The 22,648-nt window shown below is 48.1% G+C and overlaps 1 protein-coding gene across 1 annotated transcript; it reads right to left on the bottom strand.

Annotated features, from left to right (window-relative positions):
• Positions 1–2,079: 2,079 nt before the first annotated feature.
• ORMDL3 (ORMDL sphingolipid biosynthesis regulator 3) lies at positions 2,080–17,048 on the bottom strand. The gene is made up of 4 exons (XM_067541241.1): positions 16,919–17,048; positions 10,038–10,244; positions 8,996–9,147; positions 2,080–7,397 (listed from the first exon to the last, which is right to left on the bottom strand). The coding sequence occupies exons 2-4, from the start codon at positions 10,209–10,211 to the stop codon at positions 7,262–7,264; spliced, it is 462 nt and encodes a 153-aa protein (XP_067397342.1). The 5' UTR covers positions 10,212–10,244; positions 16,919–17,048; the 3' UTR covers positions 2,080–7,261.
• Positions 17,049–22,648: the final 5,600 nt, after the last annotated feature.

Raw genomic sequence — 22,648 nt, 5'->3', positions numbered from 1 at the left:
ATGATCCTCCTTTCAACATTATCATTGCTAGGCCATTAGACTGGAAACTCTTTGGGCAGTATTTGTCATTGTGTTCTGTGTTTGTACAGCACCCAGTCAGTGTCTCTACAGTCACTCCCCCATCAGTCCTGTACAGACTTGTGTCCAGCTGTAATGTCTGGCCGTCACAGCCTGTTCCACACACAGCTCTCTGTGTCTGTTCCTGCCTCCAGCATAGCTCATGGCAAGTTGGCCACTTCCTCTTTCCCAACCCTTCCCCTTATCTGGTCAGCTGCTCAGGGAAAGGGAAGCGCAGCTGGGAGACAGTCTCCTGCATAGCAGATCCCCTCACCTTACCTTTAAAAGAGCCTTAAAAATGGGCAAGAACCAGCTATGTCGCCCACCACCTCTCTGCTGGCTGCCAGTCAAGCACCTATGATGGGGCAGCTACAAGATGCCCAGCTTCATGGCCCAGCCTATGAGGTTGGCCCAAAAGCCACATCCAGGATGTGAGGCAAATTCATGTGCTGGCTCCATGTATCAGAAAAAGTGGGAGAAGAGCAAACAGAGCAGAACCAGCGTGAGACCCACAGACACAAAAGACAGAGGGCCTGGTTAAAAGTTATTGGCTCTATCCCACCACCACCAAAATATTGATGTCAGTGGGCCTGGTAGCTGCCTCCCACCTGCACACAGGCTGGGCGCTGGGGTAGAGCTTCCCATCTTCCCCCACAAGCAGCCAGGTGATTCTGATCAGAGGCATTCCTCTGAATGTGATTTCTCATGCTGCTAAATCCTGCCTTGAATAATCTCTTGCAGCAGACTAGAAGGCGCCATGCTGCATGCTCATGGAGGAATCTTCTGGGGTACTCTGCGTTGCTGGTGTGGATCTTCAAAGATTTGCACTCACCCATTCACCCAATGGCCTGATCCGTTGTAAAACTCCCCCAGACACTCGCCCACAGCTCTGTATCTGTCAGAGATCTGCAGGCATTTCTGATTTGATTCAAGTGCTGACTTGTAACCTGCAAAGACCACTGTGGATTTTGACTGCTGCATCTTTTCTGTGTAGGTTCTCAGGCTGCGTTCAGCACTTTAGTATTTGAGCATCGTCCAGTCGTGCATTAGGCAACACAACTAACATCTGTTACGTGTTTGTTCCGTCACCAAGGGGAGAAGTGTGTGTGCAGGCCGTGATTTGTTTTGGAACTTTTGGGGATGTTTCTCAGGACCACCGCCTTCTCCTGCCACATGATACTACTGCAGCTGGGATCAGCTGTGAACCTTGAGTTTCCCCTTCTTCCCAGTTCAACAGGAGCAAGCTGGCACCAGGGTACTGTCATTGACTCTGGAATCCACTCTTCTCTATGGCCTGCCACAGCTTGGATTTGCCAACACTCAGGCCCCGCTACAGCAGGCTTATTGCTGCTTCGAGGCCTTTCCTGATAGGGCAAGTTGAACAGGGCATGTGGGCAGAGGGCGAGGTCCAGCTTTATTGGGGGCTGGGGGTTGCTTTTGCAGACAGAGTTGAGCTGAGTGTCTGTAAGCATCTTCCCAGACTGAAATTTCCCAGACACAAATTTCTGCTCCTTCGATGTTGCTCTGGGATGGTGACTGCATCCAGCTACATAGATTTTTATGGCCAAAAGGGTCCATTCTGATCATCTGATCTGATCTCCTGCATAGCACAGGCCAGAGAATCTCACCCAGCAATTCCTATCTCCACTCCAACAAGTTGTGATTGAACTAAGACACATCTTTTAAAGACAAATCACTCTATTTGAAAACTCCAAGGGATGGATAATCCATCTGATCCTTTGTGGATCTGTTCCAATGGCTGATTATCTTCACTTAAAAATATGCATCTTATTTCTAATTTGAACTTTGTGTACTTCGACCTCCAGCTATTGGATCTCATCCCTTCTCTGTCTGCTAGGATACAGGAAAAGCCAGATGGCTTTAGTTTTGGTTTGTTTACTGATAATGTAGGTTTGCTATCTGATACTCATTTGTCATTTACTCTGTTTTTTCACTCTTGGCAGTAGTTTGCAATTAAAATGAAATCACTTCATACACAAAAATGTAAAGAGCACAAACAGGTTGTTACATGAATACTGACCTTTATTAGTTTATCTTAGAATACTGTACAAAGGAGTAATAAAAATAATATTCACACTTTGTCTTAGAAAGTTCCTGTAGATGAAACTTTTTTACACAAAAGAAGAGGGAACCGGAAAAAACAAAACTAAAATTCTATGTACAATGCAAGAATGTTCCATACAAAACTGATTTAACTCACTGAAATTGCCCCCAGAATGTATTATGTGCGCACACACTTAAAAATACATATCTGTTTTATGCATGATGGTAAGTCAAAGCAATATATCTCACTGGTATTAAAGAAAATCATATGATATGTAATATGAGACTCTGAATAAGGTGTGCTACTACCAACAGTGACCCAGCTGTTGTCCCCCCTTTGAGGATCAGTACCGTTCTTTCAGTATTTACATTATTATTTTTAAACTGCTGCTACTATTTTAAATAAACCCTCATGGACTAAACAGCCTTAGATCTCGGCCAGGCAGCACAAGAGGAAAGAAGGCTTCAATCGTGCAATTGGATCATGTGGAAGAGCTGTATAGTGCCATGTTAAAGATCCAGCTGTTTGAAACAAATTGCAGGATGAGGGCTTTAACTCAGCAACGCCAAGTTAGCAGCTCTCTGTTCTGTTTTTCCTCAAGGCGGGGAAGATTCCCTTTCTGTACTATCTGGATAAGCACACAGTCCTCACAATGGCTGATGAAAAAGGTCTTGCAGCAAGAAGACCAAGTAACGTGAATGGCTTGTGTCAGGCCAATGCCTGTGAACTGGTATACTATAGATTCTAAAACCCTTTGTTTCTCTTTTGCTGCTCTTCATCTGCAGCAGACAAAACTACAACTAAAAGCACTGGCAGTATTGAAATTCACACCTCCCACTATGTAGGGAGCCAGCATGAGGCCTGGGGGAAGATTTTCCCAAGGGCCTAAATGAATTAGGCACCAAAATCCTATTGAAAGTCAAGGGGAGTCAAGTGTCTTTGGAAATCCTATCTCTAGTCTGAGCAGCTTAACAGGCCCTTTGCACAAGGGTTGAATTTCACTCTGGGATCACCACCACACTGGCTGCAGCCATATTTAAATATTCAAGATTCTCTAAATTCTTGCAAACTTCTCCACCTGTTCAATGCAGAGTTTCAGGAAATTGACAGTGTGGTTTGTTCTCTATTTTTTGGACTAGTGTTTCATTACTTTCACTCCCAGATCACCCACAAGTGCCTAGTAAAGATACTGCACATGCAGACCCCCACTTATAAGTGACGTTTTAATGGAAGTTACCCCTGTACAGGGAGGGGGAATAGATTTATCTGACGTAATCATGGGTCACTCTTTTTAAAAGTTATCTAAAACCCCTTTAAACTGCCAAGTCCTAGGGCCCGATTCCCCTCACTTGAGCCAAGTAGGGCCACAATTCAGCAAAACACAAGCGTGTGCTTAAATTCCATTGACATCAGTGTGCCATAAACACTTCACTGAAACCGGTTTCACTGAAATGCTTTAAAAGAGATATCATTAGACTTTTCTATGAATATCACAACTTAGTAACCCATTAGGAAAACCTACACTCTGGGTGTTAAACTGCCCCACTGAAGAGCTCATGATTTTATTTTCAATAGTTTTACAGTTCATTAATTTAACAGAACTGATTGATCGTGACATATGTCATGTTATGCAACACCACAAACAGTGCAGGTACAGACCCAGGCTGGTGTAGGTCTGCCGAGAGTCAGTGCTGTACAATAACAAGGGTCTGGAGCCTAGCGTCAGCTTACATTTCTGCTACAAAAATCACACCAGTTTTGCACGGGTTGCATGCACCAGCAAGAGAGAAAGAAAGTGCAAAACCTACATGTATCTGGGAATAATGGGTTTAAGCAAATGAAGAAAAAAAAAAAGCCCTTGTTTACTTATGGTGGGGGAGTTGTGTGCAAAACAAGGATAAAATGATTCCTGCCCCATGTCTCTGGGTAGAGCTTCCCACCTTTAAAGTGATCATTTTGTCTCTTCTTATTAGGTTTCTGTTTGTCTCCAAGCAAGATTAACAACACCATGCTGTGTGTTTCATCTCTTTCACTGGAGAAGGTTTAGGATTAGCACTGTAATTCTGTGACCTGCTGGACCCCTGAGTAAATCCAGCAGTGTGCACCTTAGATGGGGCACATCATCCCAGCAATCTGTGTGAAGGTACTATCACTGCAAAGGGGAAATCTGCAGTGTCAACATTGCCATCCGAGGCACGGATCTATAATGTTCATTTCTGAATCCACTCAGACAGTCTCATCAGAAAACAGCACTAGCCTGAAACTATTTTTTTCCAGACCTCATGGGCTAGTAGCTTGAAAAAATGCACTAGCCCTGGCATATATAGTACATTAACCAAAGCAGCAATCTGCTTCCCACTGTGTTGGGAGGGGGGGGGAGGGAGGGAGGAGGAGAAGGGAAGAGCCCTAACAAATTAATTAACCTGCATTTGACAGGCTCCTTTTCTTCAAGAACCCAAAGCAGGTTCTCCTCCTCCATCATCTAATTCTTCCTGTCAACTTCCTTTCACTAATACTTAAAGTAACATTTCTGTCTTTGAAGCACTTTAGAGACAGTGGCTAAATAAGCCTCACAACAGCCCTGTGAGGTAGGCTAATTATTTCCCTCCCCCCGTGGGGTACAAATGATGAAACTGAGGCAGAGAGGTCACCCAAAGGCAGGTGAGGAGTCACTACAAGGATTGAGATTTGAACTTGGGAGTTCCTGTCTCCCCGTCCTGTGCTAGGACCATTAGATCAATTCTAAACTCTATTGTCTCTATTCACTGTGCCACCTGCTCACTTCTAAAGCTACGTCTGGCTAATGCAGGAACTAAAATATCTTATTTAAAATGTTTATATTGTCAGAAAACTTGAGATAATCAAAGCACTAAGAAAAATAAAAAAATCACCTACATGAACGTGCCACGGTAGCATGAAAAATATAAACAGAGGCATATTTCAACCAGCAGATTGATCTTCTAGAAAATCCTGCGGTTTCTGTGGACAGATACACAGCTACTAGGGGCCAGATCTGCTGTTCACCCTTAACTTTAGTTAGCAATTTTTTTTTCCGGGGGGGTGGGGATTTCACAGTGTTGCAACTATGCTGCATCCTGGGTTATATAAACCTCCTGGTTATATTGGAAATGCCTCCCTTATCTAGTAATTACATCAACAAGTCCCTCATTTAGCCCAAACCTTGATTATCAAAACTTTATTCAACAATCTCTCTCCACACTGGGATTATTGCATTTCTATTGCAGATTATAATTTAAATTAAAAATCCCACATTGTCCTCCAAATCAGCTTCTGACTCTGGATAACTAGCTCATCTGCATATCGTAACAGCCCTTAGTAGAAACACACACACTTTGCCAGGTAGTGTCCCTCCCACACACCAATGCAAGGTGCAGAAAACATGATCGCTCCATGGAGCAGCTTGAAATAAGTTCATGATGCATAAACAAAAGCAAAATGAGTCAAACAGAAGGTTTGTTAGTCATCTCCCTTGCTGTTTAACTGCCTCCTGCAATGCCCCATTGTCCCTCACTCTCTTGGGGTGCAGGTTCCACCCACTAATTGACATGTACCTTACCGCACCTCTGGATCTAACCACCAGTTCAGGGGCAGAAGGGCAGGGCTTTGTATTTGCACAACGACAACAAATTTGGATAATAAAAAGGCAAAGTAAGAAACACTTGCCTCCTTGCTGTGCCAAACATCTTCACTGGCCAGATCCTGACAGGCAGGTAGCCTTCTGTAGCCATGGTCTGGGTATGCGACAGACTGCACATCTCGGATTTTCTATGCCATTGATAAGTTAAATGTTTCAATGACCTGTCATATTCATTGCCCTTCTCCGGGCCAGCCACATCTGTTGTCTGCTCCTGCCTCCACTCAGAAACACGGCACCATTACAACATCCCTGTCCTTTTACAGCTCCTTTCATTTTGCTCATGGCCCATGGGGTGCTACGGACAAGTCTCCAGGCCCAACCAGAAGCCTGAGAATGGTTTTTTGCATGTGATGTCACATGCAGAGATGTGCCCACAGCTGGTATTTGGCAAAAGCCACTGACCTAGATATAGACATTGGAGCCCTGGGCAGGGGGAGGGGAGAAGAACAAGACCCATTTAACCCCAATCATGGCCACATTCCTTCCTGCACCAGCACCCCCATTACTGTAGCTAACGACAATCTATCCCCCACCTAGAGCAAACCTGTCAGTCAGCAGCCTTCCCCCTTGCCAGATCTCCACATGTCAAGTGCCTCAGATCATTCTCATTAACATTTTAAAACAAAACTAACAAGCAGCACCATCACATCTCCAACCCTTAATCCTACTGCCACATAGTGTTACCACTGAGGGGGTGCACATGATGGGGGAGAACAACCCCCCTCCACACATGCTTAAAACATAACCACTTCCGCTTTACAAATAAACAGACATTGGTAATAGTTTAAATAAACAGAAGCAAGTGGGATTTGGAATCCAATTCTCTCCCACCCCACGAATCGTACAAACTGTGCCTTGGAAAATGGGAAAGCTCTGCTGGGAGCGCCAGGTCGTTCCTTCCTATTTTCTCATTAGAAAAAATAATCCCCTCCCCAGCAGGAGGAGAGAAGTTTAAGAATAAAATCCACCTCCCAAAATTAAAGTGGCCAACGAGTTTTCACTCCTGGGAAATCCAGCCATGCCCCCTTTTAATTTCCCCAGGTAGCCCTTTGTGAGTGCATCTAACCTCAAAAAGGGCCAATGTATTTTAAAGTGCATTTGCCATAGTAATAACTTCTAGCTCTTTAAGCTTTCTCCCCACCCCTGCTCTCTCCATTCAGTGTATTGGCCTCTGGATGGGAGCCTCTCCAGAGACTGACCTATTTGTACCTTGACGTCTCAGTGTATCTGCAGCTATTCATAATACTGGAGTACATGAAGTTCAGCAACCAATCTCCTGGCTCCATGCTAAACTCTACTCAGGATTCTGCTACTCCAGAGCTTCTTAGATTTATTGGGCATGAGGAGCTACATGCGGCATACAAGTCTATTGGATACTGCATTTAAACAGCCATCGCAAAATTATATCCCAGTTGGGGGGAAAGGGAGGACTAAGATGACGGGATTTCCCCTTCCCCTTCAGATCACGTCATCCAGGGGGCTCAGTACTTGTTTATCCCAAAGATCCGGACTCCGTGGAGCTGGGGCAGCTTGGGGATCAAGACGCTCATGAGGGAGATGGTATTGATTATGAAGTGTATCCGGTCGTATTTCGTGTAGAAACTGGTGAGGAAATACCTAGGGGAGAGAGATGGGGAAGTTGAATCACCGCTGCCCACAGCTTCCATCACTCCCAGTGGCCAGGAATATTCTCTGAGGGAGAGATATTGGTTGCAAGAGACTCATTGACTGCTTTACCTGCTACAACCCATCCTGCTCCCTTGGTGTGTAAATTACCCACCCACTAGCCGACCCCACCTCTGAATTGAGCCCCCAGCTCAGGACAGAAAGGCAGGGCTTCAGATTAGCACAACATAAAGCTGGGTAATCCCAAATAAAAGACACAAAGATTGGGTTTCTAGCTGCTAACAAGCCCAGATTCCAATATGAGATGTAGTCTCACATGGGGGAATCTCAGGCTCTTTGTGCTTCTGGCCATGGGCTCTGGTCCCAAAAGTCTTTAAACAGCGGAGCATCTTTGCAGCAGTCACTCTTATGTGCTTTTGGCAAAGGAAATGGCAGGGACAGTCCTTCAGAAACACCTTCAGTAGAGGTGATGGAGCCTGTCCTCCATGCCTCACACTGTACATGGCAGGAAAGCGACGTTTCCAAGCAGCTAGGCAGCTCCCACAGCATCAGAACTGAAATGTGGAGGAGTGGGAGAAGGGTAAAAAGCAAGATGTTCCCCTTGTTGATGTGATTTTATGGTCTGATCCAGGCATCAACACTTCATTCTGCTGGGACACTACAGACTTTGGATGATCTAAAACATGTCTCCCATCGCATTAAACACAAACTACTTGTCTGTATTTTCAGAGCCCTTCACGGTCTCTCCCACCCTATTTCTCTCTCATTCACTACTGAGATGTTGACTCTTGTTTCCAGTAAGCCAGGGTGCCAGCCTTCACTGCCCATTTGTTATGTTTTCTCGTGCTAGAGAGGAATTCCCCATACACATCCACAAAGCTACCTCAGTATCCTACGTTAAATCCCTTCTGCCATGAGGCCAAATCCAACACCCTGCCTTTCTGCATCTGGTCTGGTGGCTAAATTCAGAGGTGGGGTCAGTTTGTGAGGGCAACATGACAACAGTCAGACTGCTGGTGTGCTGAAACCACTGCCTGTTGTGCTGACCTATACTGTCTCAGAGCTTGCCCAAAATCATTCCTAGAGTATCTATCTGTTATTTCTTGTCTTAAACATAGATTGTGTGCTCTTTGGGACAGGGACGGTCCTTTTATTGTGTCTGTACAGCACCTGGCACAACGGGGTCCTGATTTGTGACTGGGGCTTCTAGCTGCTACCATAATACACGTAGTAAATAATGTTAATAATAAATTCACTTCCCACCCTGGTGATCTATGAGATAGTGGGCCTTTGAGCCACATCAGGTCTGCACCGGTCTCTGTCGAGCGGCACTTTTTATGGGCACTGACCCAGGCTGAAAAGCACCTTGTCACAAGCTAAAAGCAGATCCCCAAGACATCCACAGCAGGAAGAGTGAACAGCAGCACAGACACAAGTGGCTACAGACACAATGAATAAATCACTTATTGCAGTGTGTGGATCTGGTTTTAGGCCACTGAGTTAGCATTTTTTTTGGGAGGACAATGGAGGGCTTTGGCTTTATTTGGCAGCATGTCACTGTGACCAGCTGGCCAGCCCAAAGTACTCACAGCACGATGGGCGTGATGGTCAGGAATTTGCGCGATGCTGTGAACTGCACGCCATAGTCCATCTGCTCCCAGTGTGTGAGCAACCGGGCTTTCCCCTGATCCGGAGTCTCAAAGGGAGTTCCTTTCACGGTGTGCAGGAAGATGTACATACTCTGTAGCAAACACAAGCAGAAGGTAAAACTCGCGCAGTGTCTAGAGAGGTTCATTTGACCTTAGCCAGGAACGCATCACTAGGAAAGGTCTCACCCTGGCAAGCTGCAAACCAGGCTGGGCCACTAGGGGGAGCTGCTGTCATCTGATGAACGATTTGTTTTTGGCATTGGCAATTAGGATCACAGGATGCCGGCCATGACAGCCCAGCTAGGAAGCCTGGGCTCTGGAGCTCCCCGGTGGGATTGGCTGAGATGGTGACAGACACATTAGGAAATTCAGATCCCCAGCATCAGAGGAGACTACAAATGGAGTGGAATCAAACTTAAGTCTGTGTATCAGGAAGAGATGCAATACTGAAGCGTGAACGTGGCCGCACAGACAACATCAGGTGCTTCCTGCCCATCTGCCATGAGAAAGCCTTTGAAATAAGTCAGCCACAGACTCGCTGCCCTCGGCTCTGCCTGCATGTTGGTGGTGGGTGCCAGGGGTGGTATCTCCTAGGCTCTATTCCCAGCTCCAATCTCACCTGACATTTCATTCCAATGTGCCGCAGTTCCCTCAGGTGTGAAATGGTGAGAATACTGACCCACATCCTGGGGCCAGAAGGGAAAGGGGAACTCACTGCTATTTGCAATGAGCTTTGAGATTCATGGGGAGGCAGTGTGGTTGTTACCACCCGGGCTGGATTTGAACCCATGACCTAGAGGTGAAAGGGGGCTGAGCCTGGGATATAGCTGCTCACTCAGCCAGACTGCATCCCACATGCACATAGGAACTCAGGACATGGGGTTTGATTTCACGGCAGGATCCCTTGGTAGTATCCCTTTAAGGGCTAGTCACCCAAATGGCTAGTTCCCCACAGGGCCAGTCAGCTGTGGCACCCACTTACCATGTTGTGGATGATGTTGGTGAGAGTCCAGACCACAGGGACGCTGAAGAAGGGGATGCTGAGAAGTACCACATGCAGCAAGCCGATCCCCAGCACGTAGGAGAGCCAGATGCCCCGGCTGTTCATGACACGGGTGTTGGGGTTCACCTCGCTGTGAGCTGTCCCCACGTTCATGCTGGTTCATGTGTCAGGTAGGCAGTCCTGAAACTGGACCAAGAGCGAGAGCCAGGTCAGTGCAGGGAGGCAGCAGAAGCTGCTACTCCAGTAAGCTAGAAGCGAACCAGAACCCTCCACCCAACAGCCCCATCTTTCCCCATTCCTGCTACTCAACCAACATGGCCCAGGATGGAGCATCATCTTGCAGAAAATCAGGACTACCGAGTTCTGTCCCAGATACTGCCACCCACTCACCACGAAACCTTGGGCAAGTCACTTCACCGCCCTCTGCCTCAGTTTCCCTAGTTGTAAAATGAAGACAATATTCTTGTGTGGGAGCTAAATCCACTAAAGTTTGAGATTCAGGTGGAAGGTGCCAGGGAAGAGGAAAGCATCTTTACAATGGAGTGTTTATAACTCTGGCAGCATATTCTGGGGGAGCAGGGCACATGGATGATTTCAGTCCTGTGACTCTGCCTGGGAAGAGCCAAATGGGTATTTCACAGCATAACATGGACCAAATTTTCTTTTTCATGACATATTAAGGCCCTGACCCTGCAAAATCTGGAGCATAAAGTTTGTTTGCAGGATCCAGGCCATAATATGTCCAGAGAAAAAATTCAGCCCCCAATCCTGCAAAGTCATAGGTGTGTGTGTAATCTTACACTTGTGATGAGTACCGTTGACTGCCATGGGGTTCTGGGTGGCTGCTGGGGTCTCCTCACACTGACCTAGACCCTTATTTTGTAAGGAGTAAAAAAATGTCCCCCAATTAAAGGCTTTGCAGAGATTATTAAAGTAAAGGGAAGGAGAATTGAAGAGCCCAGGTGAGGAAGGACAGAGATCCTTTAACAGCGAGGTTAGAAAAGCAATGGTGAGATAACGATGCAGGCAACCACACAGGAGAAGGCTCCTCCCCTGCTGTGGTGCAGAATGCACAGACCCAGGAGCAGCATGGAAAGAAGCATTTTCAAAGCAATGCTGATAAGGCCAGAAAGAGAAACTCACTGCCAAAAAGGAGAACATTGTCATTGGCTGGAGTAAGGTTGGAGTTGGTGCCATACACAGGAATACATGAAATCTCTGGGCCTAGGGTTGCTGCACTGATTCACCTGTATAATTAAACAGGTTCAACAGCAAACCCCAGTCACAGGATTCAATATGGAGCATGCTTATTGGACTTTCATCTAATGATGAAACATACAAGGAGCGGGAGCAGAATGGAATTGGATAGATCTATCTGTGGCCAGGTTCAAACACTGCTACCACCCTACAGGGATAAAAACCACCATGACAAAACAAACAGGAAACGAGGCCTTTCACCCCCATCAGATCTCAGCTGGCTGTGGTCCTGCCTGCACACTCCACAGCTGGCTCCAATCAGAAGGCAGATTGTGATGTCATTCACTAAGAATGAGATCATAACCAGAAAAATTCAGATTCTAGAGAGGGCCAAAATATGCTAGTGATGGGCCCAATCCTGGGAGCAAACTGCTGCCAGACAGTGGGATAACTCGTGGTACTGAGCAGTGAAGTCACTGCCAGGCCTAGTAAGCAAGTATTTTCAGACTCAGACCCTTGGGGGACCTCTTAGTCACCTGTCTCCCACAGGTACCGAGTATCAGGATGTCACCATGCTTTTAACGAAGCAATGGGTGTATTCTCCATCACTTGAAGTCTTGCTAAGAGACTCACTCCAGCTCCACCACCACTTCCTGGGTTCAATGCAGGAATCGCTGGGAGGGAGTTTCTGGCCTGTTATTAGATGATCAGAATGGTTCCTTCCGGCCTGGACACCTGTATGTGCCTAACTATCCAGCAAACCCTTCAGCACGTGGGTCAGTCAGCGGGACTGATCGCATGCATCATGTTAAGCATGTATCCAGGATCAGGGCTGACATTTGGCAATTTCTGCCCATCCTTGGGCTCGTCTTAAACATTCAAATTTGTTGTTCTCTCCAGCCCTCACATGCTTGGGTCGTGGGAGGCGGGTTGCAGCCAGACCCATTGTTGTGCTCTCTACACAGCTGCCAGATGTTCCAAGTTTCCTTACATAGAATCCTGCGCCTGGGTTATTTTGGAGGCTGCAGCTCTTATCTTTTTTATTGTCCCTGCCAAGGGTTAGTACACAGAACAAGCACTATCCTTCCTGCAGCTGCTGCTGGCCGTGCTGTGTCCTTCAGGCCTCTTGTAGACACATGTAGATGCTGCTCAGCATCAGACATCTGGCACGAGGCAGGTCTGCTATCCAACACACACGCAGATTCCTCTGCTGCTTAGAAACCTTGACACCACAGGCTGACAAGTGGTTGTGCTTGGAGAAGTCTTCGGACTTGCTCTGCACCCCGAATCCACTAATTGCTCAGCTTCTTGTCACCACTTCCCTGGATCACAGAACATCTACCAAGAGGGGCCAGCCATTGAGATTTTCGTGGGAGACAGAGGCGGGGTCTGAGCATGGGGCTAGGAGGCAGGAACTCATGAATCCCAATCACAACTCAGGCACAAAGCCCATCTTCAGCCTTAGACAGGTCATGTAGGGCCCGATCTACAGCCCACTGGAGTCAATGGGTAAATTCCTACAGAGCTTTGGATCGAGCGCTTAGGCCAGAAGGTATGTCAGTGTTCCAGGTGTTCCATTTGAGGACACACAGGGGCCTGGATTTTCAGAGGGAGCTGAAAATCCAACTCAGGCCAGGTGCAAACTAAGAAGCCACTTTTGAAATCTGGGGCCCGTATCCTCTTTGTGCCCGTTTCCCACTTGTAAAATGTGGATTAGACACGGTCAAAACCTACTTCATGTGGACACCATAGGGATTACTGCACACTTAGGATGCCAGCCATTGAGTAATATCAGAAAAACTTTGCAGATTCCACTTCAAAGTCCTGCTCTCCTGCCTAAAATACCCCAGCATCCCCCATTTCAGCCAGGGCTCCCTCTGTTCCTGGATTGACATTTAGCTCTCTTGTACAGATGCCATCCCTAGCCCCACTCTCTAGATAGCTCACGTCTCTGCCTCTTATTCCAAATCTTACTTAAGAGCTACTAACCAATCAAAGCCAACAGCTCCTTTCCCCCTCCCAGGACACAGTTTATTAGCTTTGATGGTTTTACAGATGGGATTTGCTCACTGACAGGAAAAATAAAGCACATGAGAAAAGTGATGGAGACTTTGCCGCAGCCCCATCCCCCTTCTGAAGCAGATGGATGCTAAGCTCCAATTTTCCAGCTGTGCAACTGTTTCTTGGGGGTGGAAAGACTTCAGTGTTTCACCAGGCTGAGTGTGAAGGTTGGGATTGTTGCATTGCTGGAGAGCATCCTCCCAAGGGGGAGAAAAGTCCAAATTGTTGTAAGAGCTAGACCGATCTCTGAGATAGACAAGTCTATGGAACCTTCTGCCTGCTCTGTTCCAGTCCAGCTCTGAGACATGTGCCAATCCTGCCCTACAGCCTCCACTGCTGTGCCAGTCCTGGAACACACACAGCTGTGCCAATGCTCCTGAATCCTGACCCACAGCCCCCTGCTAGCCCAGCCCTGGGCTTCCAACACGTATGCTCTGCGATGCCACTCAACCTCAACTCACTATCCCCCCTACTATCCCAGCCCTGCCCCCCTGCCTTCTGCTGGTGCCCCTCAATACAGCTCTGCAGCTCCCCTGGTATGCCAGCTCTGGCCTGCCATACACACAACTCTGCCGACATCCTTCAGACTCAACCGGAGGACATAACACTGGTCTCATTTGTATACAACCTGCTGCAGGTGGCCCCTGGTTTTTGTATTGTGGAAAAGGGTAAATAACACTTTTTCCACACCATTCATAATTTTATAGGCCTCTATCATATTGCCCCTTAGCCGCCTCTTTTCTATGGTGAACAGCCCTAAGCTTTTTAGTCTCTCCTTGTATGGAAGCTGTTCAATATCCTTGATTACTTGTGTTGCTCTTCTCTAAACCTTTTCCAGTTTCACTATATTTCTTTTTGAGATGGGGCGACCAGAACTGCATGTGATATTCAGGGTGCGGGTACACCATGGATTTATATAGTGGCATTATGATATTTTCTATCTTATTATCTATTCCTTTCCTAACCCTAACCCATTATTATTGCACTTTCTGCTTTTGTAGCCTCTCTAACATCCCTGAGCATTTCACAATCACTGTCACCATCCTGCCGAGGTGGTTGGTAGTATATTTCTACTGCTACAAGCATGGAATTTCTGCCCATGAAGATTCTATGGTTCAGTTTGTTTCATGTAATATTTGACTCTGCTTTCTTTCACATATAATGCCACTCCCCCATCAGCATGACCTCTCTCTCATTCCTATATATTTGATACTCTAGTATTACTGTGTCCCATTGATTAACCTCATTCCACCAAGTTTCTATGATGCCTATTATGAGATCCTCATTAATGCCAGGCACTCTAGTTCACCCATTGTAGTACTGAGATTTCTAGCCTTTGTGGATAAGCATTTCTACATTTTGCCAATATTCAGCTGCTTGCCTTCCTGTGGTATATTTAAATAGCACTCTAAGCCCGGTGACGCTGGCTGAAGCCAGCAGGCATTGCACCATCCTATGCTGGGGCTGTGCTGGGCTCAAGGACTCCAAGGGAGGGGCCTTTGGAACCAACACAGATGACAAACAACCAACACATTATGCAAGACATGGTATCTGGGAGATCAGGCTGTTAATGGGCTGATGAGGCAGCAAGCCATTCGCTGGGTGGATGGGCATGATGCTTTCAGTATGCGTGGGCTGGCCATTGGGGAGCTGGTCATTTCCCCATCCTCCTTTATGGGAATGGATGTACTCTCCTAAAATCCACTTGTCTCCTGGGCACCCCAGTGGAAGGGCAGCAGGTTTCCAGATGCACCTGCCAGGCACAGGATCTGCTGGAAGGTGGGGACCATCCTACCACGCTGCAGGAAGTGTGCAGTGCCTGTTTGCTGCAGTTATATGGGAAAGGACTATGCCCCATCACTTGCCAAGAGAAGTACCAGCACCTCCACCCCTTGCCAGATGGACGCTATAGCTCTGTAGGCATTTAACATGTCCTTTTACACCAGTGTCATGTTCATTTTCAAAATATTTAACATTAGTTGGTTAGTGCCAAGTTAAGTCTAATTTAGGGTGATGGGATGTTTCTGAAAACCACAGGAGATCATTTGGGCCACATTTTCCACTTCATAGCACCTGGCGCTGTCTTTTTACACCCAAAGAGATGACAATCCAAATAAAGCAGACTACTGGCAGTCCTGGAGACATATGTGCCCTGAGGCCTTTCCAGTCCTGCTTGGTACATAGGAGGAGGGGGAAGGGGAAATACATATCCAAAACAAAAGTGAACCCACCATACAGGATTCACGCCCCAGCTGCCCTCAGCCTAGAGACTCTCAAAGAAAAGTTCCCACCCATAGAGGGGATTTCCCACAGTTGTGCCAAAGTCTTCCGAAGCAGCTAGTGAGGGCTGTTTTGTCTATGAACTGCAGAGACCTCTGCTCCCACAGCTCCAGCCTCACCCCCCACCTCTGCTTTCACAGCAGAATTTGTTCCAGTCTGCGCTTTCCCCAGAGGCCTCCCATTATTAACCCCTTCATGCCAACTCAGGGACCTGTTGCTTTCTGGCTGCGCCAGCTCATTCCATTATATTGTATTATAGGAAACTGCAGCAGAAGTGGATGCCTTGCTCCAGCTGGGAGACTTTGTGTGAGTCAGAGAGGGGAGGACAAAGAGGGCATGGGACTCACCTTGAGGTCACCAGGTCAAATCCAGCTCAGGCTGGCAAAGCAGTTGGGCCTTTTGGACAAACACCCAGATCACAATGGAGATTGCAGCCTCAGTGGAGAAGCCCATGACACTGTCAGACACAGGGACCAAAGGGCCCCTGTAGGTCAGTAGTTGTGGGGGGACGTGGCTGCGTTTGTGAGAAACTTCCCCATGCTGTATCTGCTCTGTGGATAGCCAGAACTCTAGTGATGCCAAGCTACCCCTCCCTGGAGACCCACAGCTCCTCCTTCCATCACCTCCCCAAGAAAGCCTGGGATGCTACCACGGAACACCTGGAGCAGATCTCAAAGCTCCAGGAGCCCCTCACCCTGCTGAAATCCCAGCTGTGCTGAGGGTTGGCTCCTTGCTTTCCAGGCTCCCCCAAAGAGTGGCTAAGCATTCATTCCCCCAGGGACCTCTTGTGCTGCCTGCAGGTACAGTTCAGTGAAGGTGGCCTGAAGCTCCCAGTCCTACCCTCAGGTCCAGGTCACCCCCAAAACCCCAGCTCGACAGCAGCAACGAGCCCCAGGGCTCTAAGCAAAGGTCCACGGGCCTAAATCTTGAAGCGCACACACACAAAAACAAAACACACAGACAAAAGGTTGCCAACCCACCCTGGCAGGCTCCCAGCCCCACTTCCCCCCCCCCCCAGACGGAAGCTGGCACGGCTCGCCCAGCTGGCTTTCCAGCCTCCCATGGCCCAGGCAGCAGAGGGCCCCGAAATGCCCCCCCCGCCAGAGTCCAGCATGCCTCCCCCCACACATACACTCCCTGAGGCCCCCCTGCCCCTCCCATCACTGGGGCTCTTCCCAAGCCTTGCACCCCCCGCCAGGTCTCTGCCCCTCTCGGTGCCTACATCCCTTCCCCCCCCCGCCCCACACGTCCCTTCCCCCCACCAGGTCCCCACCCCCCACCTCTGCCCCCGGCCCGGCACCCCGCCCAGCTCCGCTGCTCACCGCGCCGCCGGCTCCGGCTCCGGCTCCCCCCCCCGCGCCCCGGGCTCAGCGTCGGGGGCCTCTCCCCGCAGCCCGGCTCGGCTCCGCGCTCCCCAGCCGCGGACAACACAGCAGCCCGCCCGCGGCCCCGCCCGCCCCAGCATCCCCCGCGGCCGCGGGGCGCGCTGGGAAATGTAGTTCCCCTGGGGGCGCTCGGGACTCCCACATGTCCCATGGCCCCCGGAAGCGGGAGGGTCGATGCTGCACGTTCGCGGCCGGGTCGCCGCAGACACTGTGCGTTGCCATTGTTCGTTTTTATTGTATTTCCGCTCATGGGTGCGCAGGCTCTCATGTGTCATTGTTTTCACCCCTGAGTCTCTCCTGACTTTGCCTTGTCAGCAGGCCCGGCGCCTTCCTTTACTCGGGGAGGGTTTGTTGGACATCGGCCGCGCGCCCCACGCTGCACAGCGCACACAGCCGAGGCCCGAGGCCAGCAAAGACGAGACTACAGTCCTTGCCCTACAAACGCTTCGCTTTCCTACCAGCAACAGTCCCCTTGAAATGAATGTAGGAGTAAAGCCTAGCGTGGGAATAAATGCTTGCAGAATTTGGGGCTGTACGTGTAACCTTTGGCTGGGCTAGAGGTCACTTCTCCAGTGCCTAAAAACATCCCAGCTCCTATAGAAAAGCACCTGGAGACCCAAAATTCAGTGTCTAAGGTTAGGCACGTGGATTACATAAACATGGGCTTAAACTTTAAGTGTGTGAGTAAACACACTGCATTCAATTTAATATTTAGGTGCTTACAGCTAAGCGTATGCTTCAGTCTTTGCAAGGGACAGCGGCAAAACCAGTCCCTGCATTGAAGAGCTTACGTGGTCTGTGAGCCCAGCCCAGCCCTGCAAAGTCATGTGCAGGAGCATCTTTACTTACATGAGCCTGGAGTTTGCAATGGGAATGACATGGGTTGATCCTGTTCCCATATGGAGCACAAGTGAAATCAAATGGGTCTCTGTGTGGACATGAGGATCCAATTGCAGGAGCGGGGCCCTGAGAAATCAGATAAGTAAAGTTATTCACATGTGCAAGTGGTTGCGTGACCGGACTCTATTAGTCCTGTATTTCAGCAAGAAGCATACACCGCAACGAAGCACAGACCATGATATAAGTATGTGATTTTGTGCTAAATAGGGAGGTACGGTGGCCTTATGAATAGCAAAGTGGACGGAGCCTCAGGAAATCTGGGTCTCTTCTTGCCTATCAGTGGCCTGGGGGCAAGTCTCTGTCCTCTGTTTCCCACTTGTCTATTTAGACTGGAAACCCTTTGGGGCAGGGACGGTTTAATTCTGTCTCTGTGCAGTGCCCAGCACTCCATGGCCCTGATCTTAGCTGAGCACGCTGGAGATGGACCCTAATATTAATACTAAGAACGATTTTGCATCATGGATAACACATTGTGGTAACTGCCCAATTATCTTTGTTCTCTATTTTTTCGTATGTTCACCCTTCATTTCCTTGACGTGTAAATTGTGAGGGCTGCAAAGCATTCTGGGGGATGAGTTGGCTTCCCTCGGCCCCCTGAGGTGCAGAGTTCACATGGGACATTGCCCGTTTCCACAAACGAGAGCGCCCTAGGCAGCTGATTGTGTTATTTGTATGAAGGCCCATCCCTGACCTTTGGGCTGCTGGGCACAGCATGCAGTACACTTTCGCAAGGACAAGCACTCACTAAATAGCTCTAATTTTTTATCCACTTTCCTCCAAAAGGCTCTCCTGCTCCCATTCACTTCAGTTGTTATTTTCTCCCCCAAATTATAATTATGATTTAGTATTATGGTAGCACCAAGAGGCCCCAGCTGAGATGAGAGCCCCATTGTGCTAGGTGCTGTACATACATGTAATGAGAGACAAAGAACTCACAGTCTAAATAGACAAGACAGACAAAGGAAGGACTGTTATCTGCTTTGTACAGAGCGGGAAATTGAGGGCCAGAGAGATTAGATGACTTTGCCCAGGTCACTCAAGGAGTGTGTGGTAGAGCCTGGAATTGAAGCCAGCTTGCCTGAGTTTTAGCCCATGATATCAGCCTTTCTCAAATGTCCCAGTTTCTAGCTTCCAAATACTGGCAGAAATATGCAGTGGGGATGAGGAAAATTTGGCCCAAGGACACTGGGGCAAACCCTTTATCTTATGAAAGTGCCTCATGGGTTCTTTCATGTCTGCACAGAGCAGAGTCTGGATTTTTAAGGTCTGATTCAAAAGACACCCTCACCCCACCCACTGCTTAAATTTGTGTCCCAGGTAGTTTTCTAGCACCCTCTCTGATGAGACCTTAAAAACTGGAGCACTATCCTCTCTGAATGATATTAAATAACCCATTGCCCTTCTTTTAAGAGTATGGGGTTGGCCTTGAGGTCTTTGGCCAAAATTCCCCTCCCTTTCCCATAGTTGTGTTGTGTGCTAGTTGGCTGTTTATTTCAGTAGTCCCATGTCAATAATGTCTGTAAGGCACTTTGGGAATCCTGTGGGATGACAGGTGCTATAGTAACATACAATAATTAACATAAACAGTTAATAGCAATAATAATCTCATGCAATGTAGCATACTCTGTGGGGTGCAAGTATAATATTATAGGGTAGGCACATGTTCATAGCTGTCTACAAATTGAGGCTGTGATCCCGCAAAGCACTTAAGCATGTGCTTCATTTTAAACCGAGGAACAATCCTGTTGACTTCCTTGGAGCTACTCACATGCATAAACTTAAGCAGATGCTTAAGTGCTTTATAGGATCAGGACCTGAGACTGTGAAGTAACCATGAGCTAATCAGTGGCACCCATTGTGTCACCAATGTCTAATAATCCTGTAATAGTTGTATACACTGTAACATCACTGGGCCAAGGGACCAAGGTGAGGATCCTGTCTCCACTCTGAATTCTTTGCCTTCTGCATGGCAGAGGAGTGTATCTGGGCCATGCATTAGTTTGCTAAATAATCAAAGCTAAGCATCTTGCCACTCCAGCCCCTGCATGGCCCATTTGCATGCTTACTGCATTTGCTCTGTGCAGCTTGTGAGCTTTTCCCACTACGCAGCAGCAGAGGGTGCAATGCTGTTATTTGGAAACCAGCTCCCAAGATGAGTTGCTTCTCTGTCAGTCATTTGGGTTCACTGGTCCCTGGCCAGGGCTATTTTCCCCTAATTCGCACCTTACCTGACCAGCATCAGAGGGGAGATAAGAAAAGCTGAAGACATCTGTGCCCCATATTCATTGATCTGCAGCAAAAAGTAAGGAAAAGCAAATGTAACTCCCTAGTCACAGTGTCTTACACATTCCCCTGTGTGCCTGATCCACAGGGATGTAAGTCTGTTCCAGCCTACAGCTGCAGAACCTGGCTCTTTGGCTCGTGCTGTTCCGGCTCCTACATTTACCACTGGTACGCCTTGGTTCAGTTCTTGATGGTAGCCAGCTCAGACACTTGAGGTCCCGGTAGTGGTGGAGAGAGAATCCCTTCCTAAGCTCACGTGTGAGGCTTGATGGAGAACAGCGCATGTTTGCCAGAGTCACCGTAGCTCAACATTTCTTCTTCATTACCCCAGGGCAGCTGCCTATCTCTTCCTCAAACCCTATGGAGAGATATTCAAAGGGGTGGGAACTGGGAGCTTACCTGCCAGATGTGCCTTGGAAAATTGCCTCCTAAATCCACATTTAGGCACTTTAATAAGGTGGCCTGATTTTCAAAAGTGCCGAGTATCCACTGATAATCATACCCTACATGTCCGGGAGGGGGGTTGTAATTGTCTAGTCTGTGGGGTTCCCATAGTCACAGCCCAGCTGGGCTCTGATCGGCTAGTGGAGTTAACTCTAGTGCATGTGGATTGCTATTTTAACCACTAAACAGGAGTTTGGAAAAGCATCCTCCTACCCACCTTGCCTTGAGAACTAACCCAACAGCGCAGCTCAGATCCCGGGCTGCTGTTAACACTTGCTTTTGTTCTTTTTTATAAACACAGGCTGTAATCAGATGAATGTATGTGAAGGTGCAACTCCTGAGAGTGTGGGACTTGGAGCATTGGCGCAGTGCAGCCCTATATGGCCAGAGAGAGACCTGTGGATGCTGTGCTAGGGACTTGCACAGGGCTCTGCTGATGCACGTCAGCCCTGACACACAGCACCTTCTGCTCTTCTGCTTGGAGGCTTCCTCACGGCTCTGTCAATGCACCTCCATGCTGACTGGCCACACGATCTGATAGGCCAGCCCTGGGCCTCACATATGCAGCTCTGCCTACACCCCTCTGCTGTGTAGCACGCGGGGCTCCGGTCCCGGGTTTCCCCCAAGCCAGAGCTCTGCCAATGCCTCTCAATCCCGACCCCAGATATTCCAGTCTGAATGCCACCCCTACAGCTCTGACCCACAGCCCCACCACTATTCCAGTCCTAGCTTCTTCACACTGCTCTGTCAATGCCCCTCAAACCCAACTTGCTGAATTTCATTTTAGCCCAGATTTTCATTTGATTTTTTTTTCATCCCGACTGTGTAATAATTATCCAGGGAAACCTTGTTTTCTTTGATTGGAATTTGAGCAGCAAGAGTAACAACACGGCGTGCTTTCCAGTGGTGATCTGAGAAGTAATTGAGGTTTTCCTGTGATGTTACCAGAAGTCAATGCATCTCTCAACTGATGACCCAGCTGCTCTCTGCCATGTTATATCCCTGTAACTGCTGAGTGTGAGCTCCCAGTCAGGCTCACAGGAACACACGTAAGGTGTCAGTTGGTCACTGAGAGATGGGCAGCTCCTCATCTTTTGTCAGAAGAGTGTGTTTGTAGCTGCGTGAGTATGGAATTACATTTGTATGTGTGTGAGTGAGTCAGTTTGTGAATGGGTGTGTGAGTAAATGTGGTGTGTGAGGGTACATCTACGCTGCAGTGGGAGGGGTAATTCCCAGTTTGGATAGCACTCAAGCTAGTAGTGTGGCCCTGGCGGCTTGGGCTAGCCCAAGTACATACCCTGGGGGCCAGCGAGTAAATGCATTTGTGAATGTATGCATGTGCAAGAATTGTGTGTGTGCATGCATGCAAATGAGTGTGTTTATGACTATGTGAATGTGCATGTTTGTGTGACAGCACTGCTTTTTCCACCACATTAATTACACTTGACGTGACCATTTAGATCTGGGAGGTTTATTTGTACCAACTGCCTAATTAACCTGCCTGCGGATCAGTAATATCATCTGCTACATCAAGATTTAGCGCTGCCTAGGCTGGTGTTTTTTGTGATGTGACTAGACTCTCGGCTGAGAGCTGGACTGAGACCCACAAAACTGTCACAGCTACTTCACTGAAGTGCCATGTAGTGGAAATACTATTCTGGTTACTGCTGATGTGGGCTGGACTCACACTGGTGATCTAGAGGTGGCTGCATTTTTATGGCACGCTGGGTGTACAGAATGGAAATCTGCATGACAGCCTCTAGCCCTACAGAGATATTATATTGCCACCTCATGCAGATGACCTCACTGGAGACCCCAGAGTTATTGAGGCTCCTTGTTTATTATTAATTGTATTACAGTAGCACCTAGAGGCTCCAACTGAGATTAGGGCCCCATTACGCTAGGCCCTGTATTATTCATAATGAGATACAGTCCCTGCCAGGAAGAGTTTGCAATGTGAAAAGACAAAAGGCAGGAAGGGAAACTGAGGCCCAAAGCTTGCCCAAGGTCACACAATAGGTCAACTGCAGAGCTGGGAAT

The sequence above is a fragment of the Emydura macquarii genome, unplaced genomic scaffold (genome assembly GCF_026122565.2).
Source record: "Emydura macquarii macquarii isolate MOO-44397 ecotype Brisbane River unplaced genomic scaffold, CSIRO-AGI_Emac_v2 contig_629, whole genome shotgun sequence".
Classification (NCBI taxonomy): Eukaryota; Metazoa; Chordata; order Testudines; family Chelidae; genus Emydura; species Emydura macquarii.
This window is presented reverse-complemented; position numbering and strand designations above follow the sequence as displayed.

Bases quoted from the DNA above. Each gene is read 5' to 3' on its own strand.
- ORMDL3 (XM_067541241.1), bottom strand. From the start codon at position 10,211: ATGAACGTGGGGACAGCTCACAGCGAGGTGAACCCCAACACCCGTGTC. The intron at 9,148-10,037 runs GTAAGTGGGTGC...TGTTTGCTACAG, and splicing joins CCAACATCATCCACAACATG to AGTATGTACATCTTCCTGCA. The intron at 7,398-8,995 runs GTGAGTACTTTG...TCTCTCCCCTAG, and splicing joins ACCATCACGCCCATCGTGCT to GTATTTCCTCACCAGTTTCT.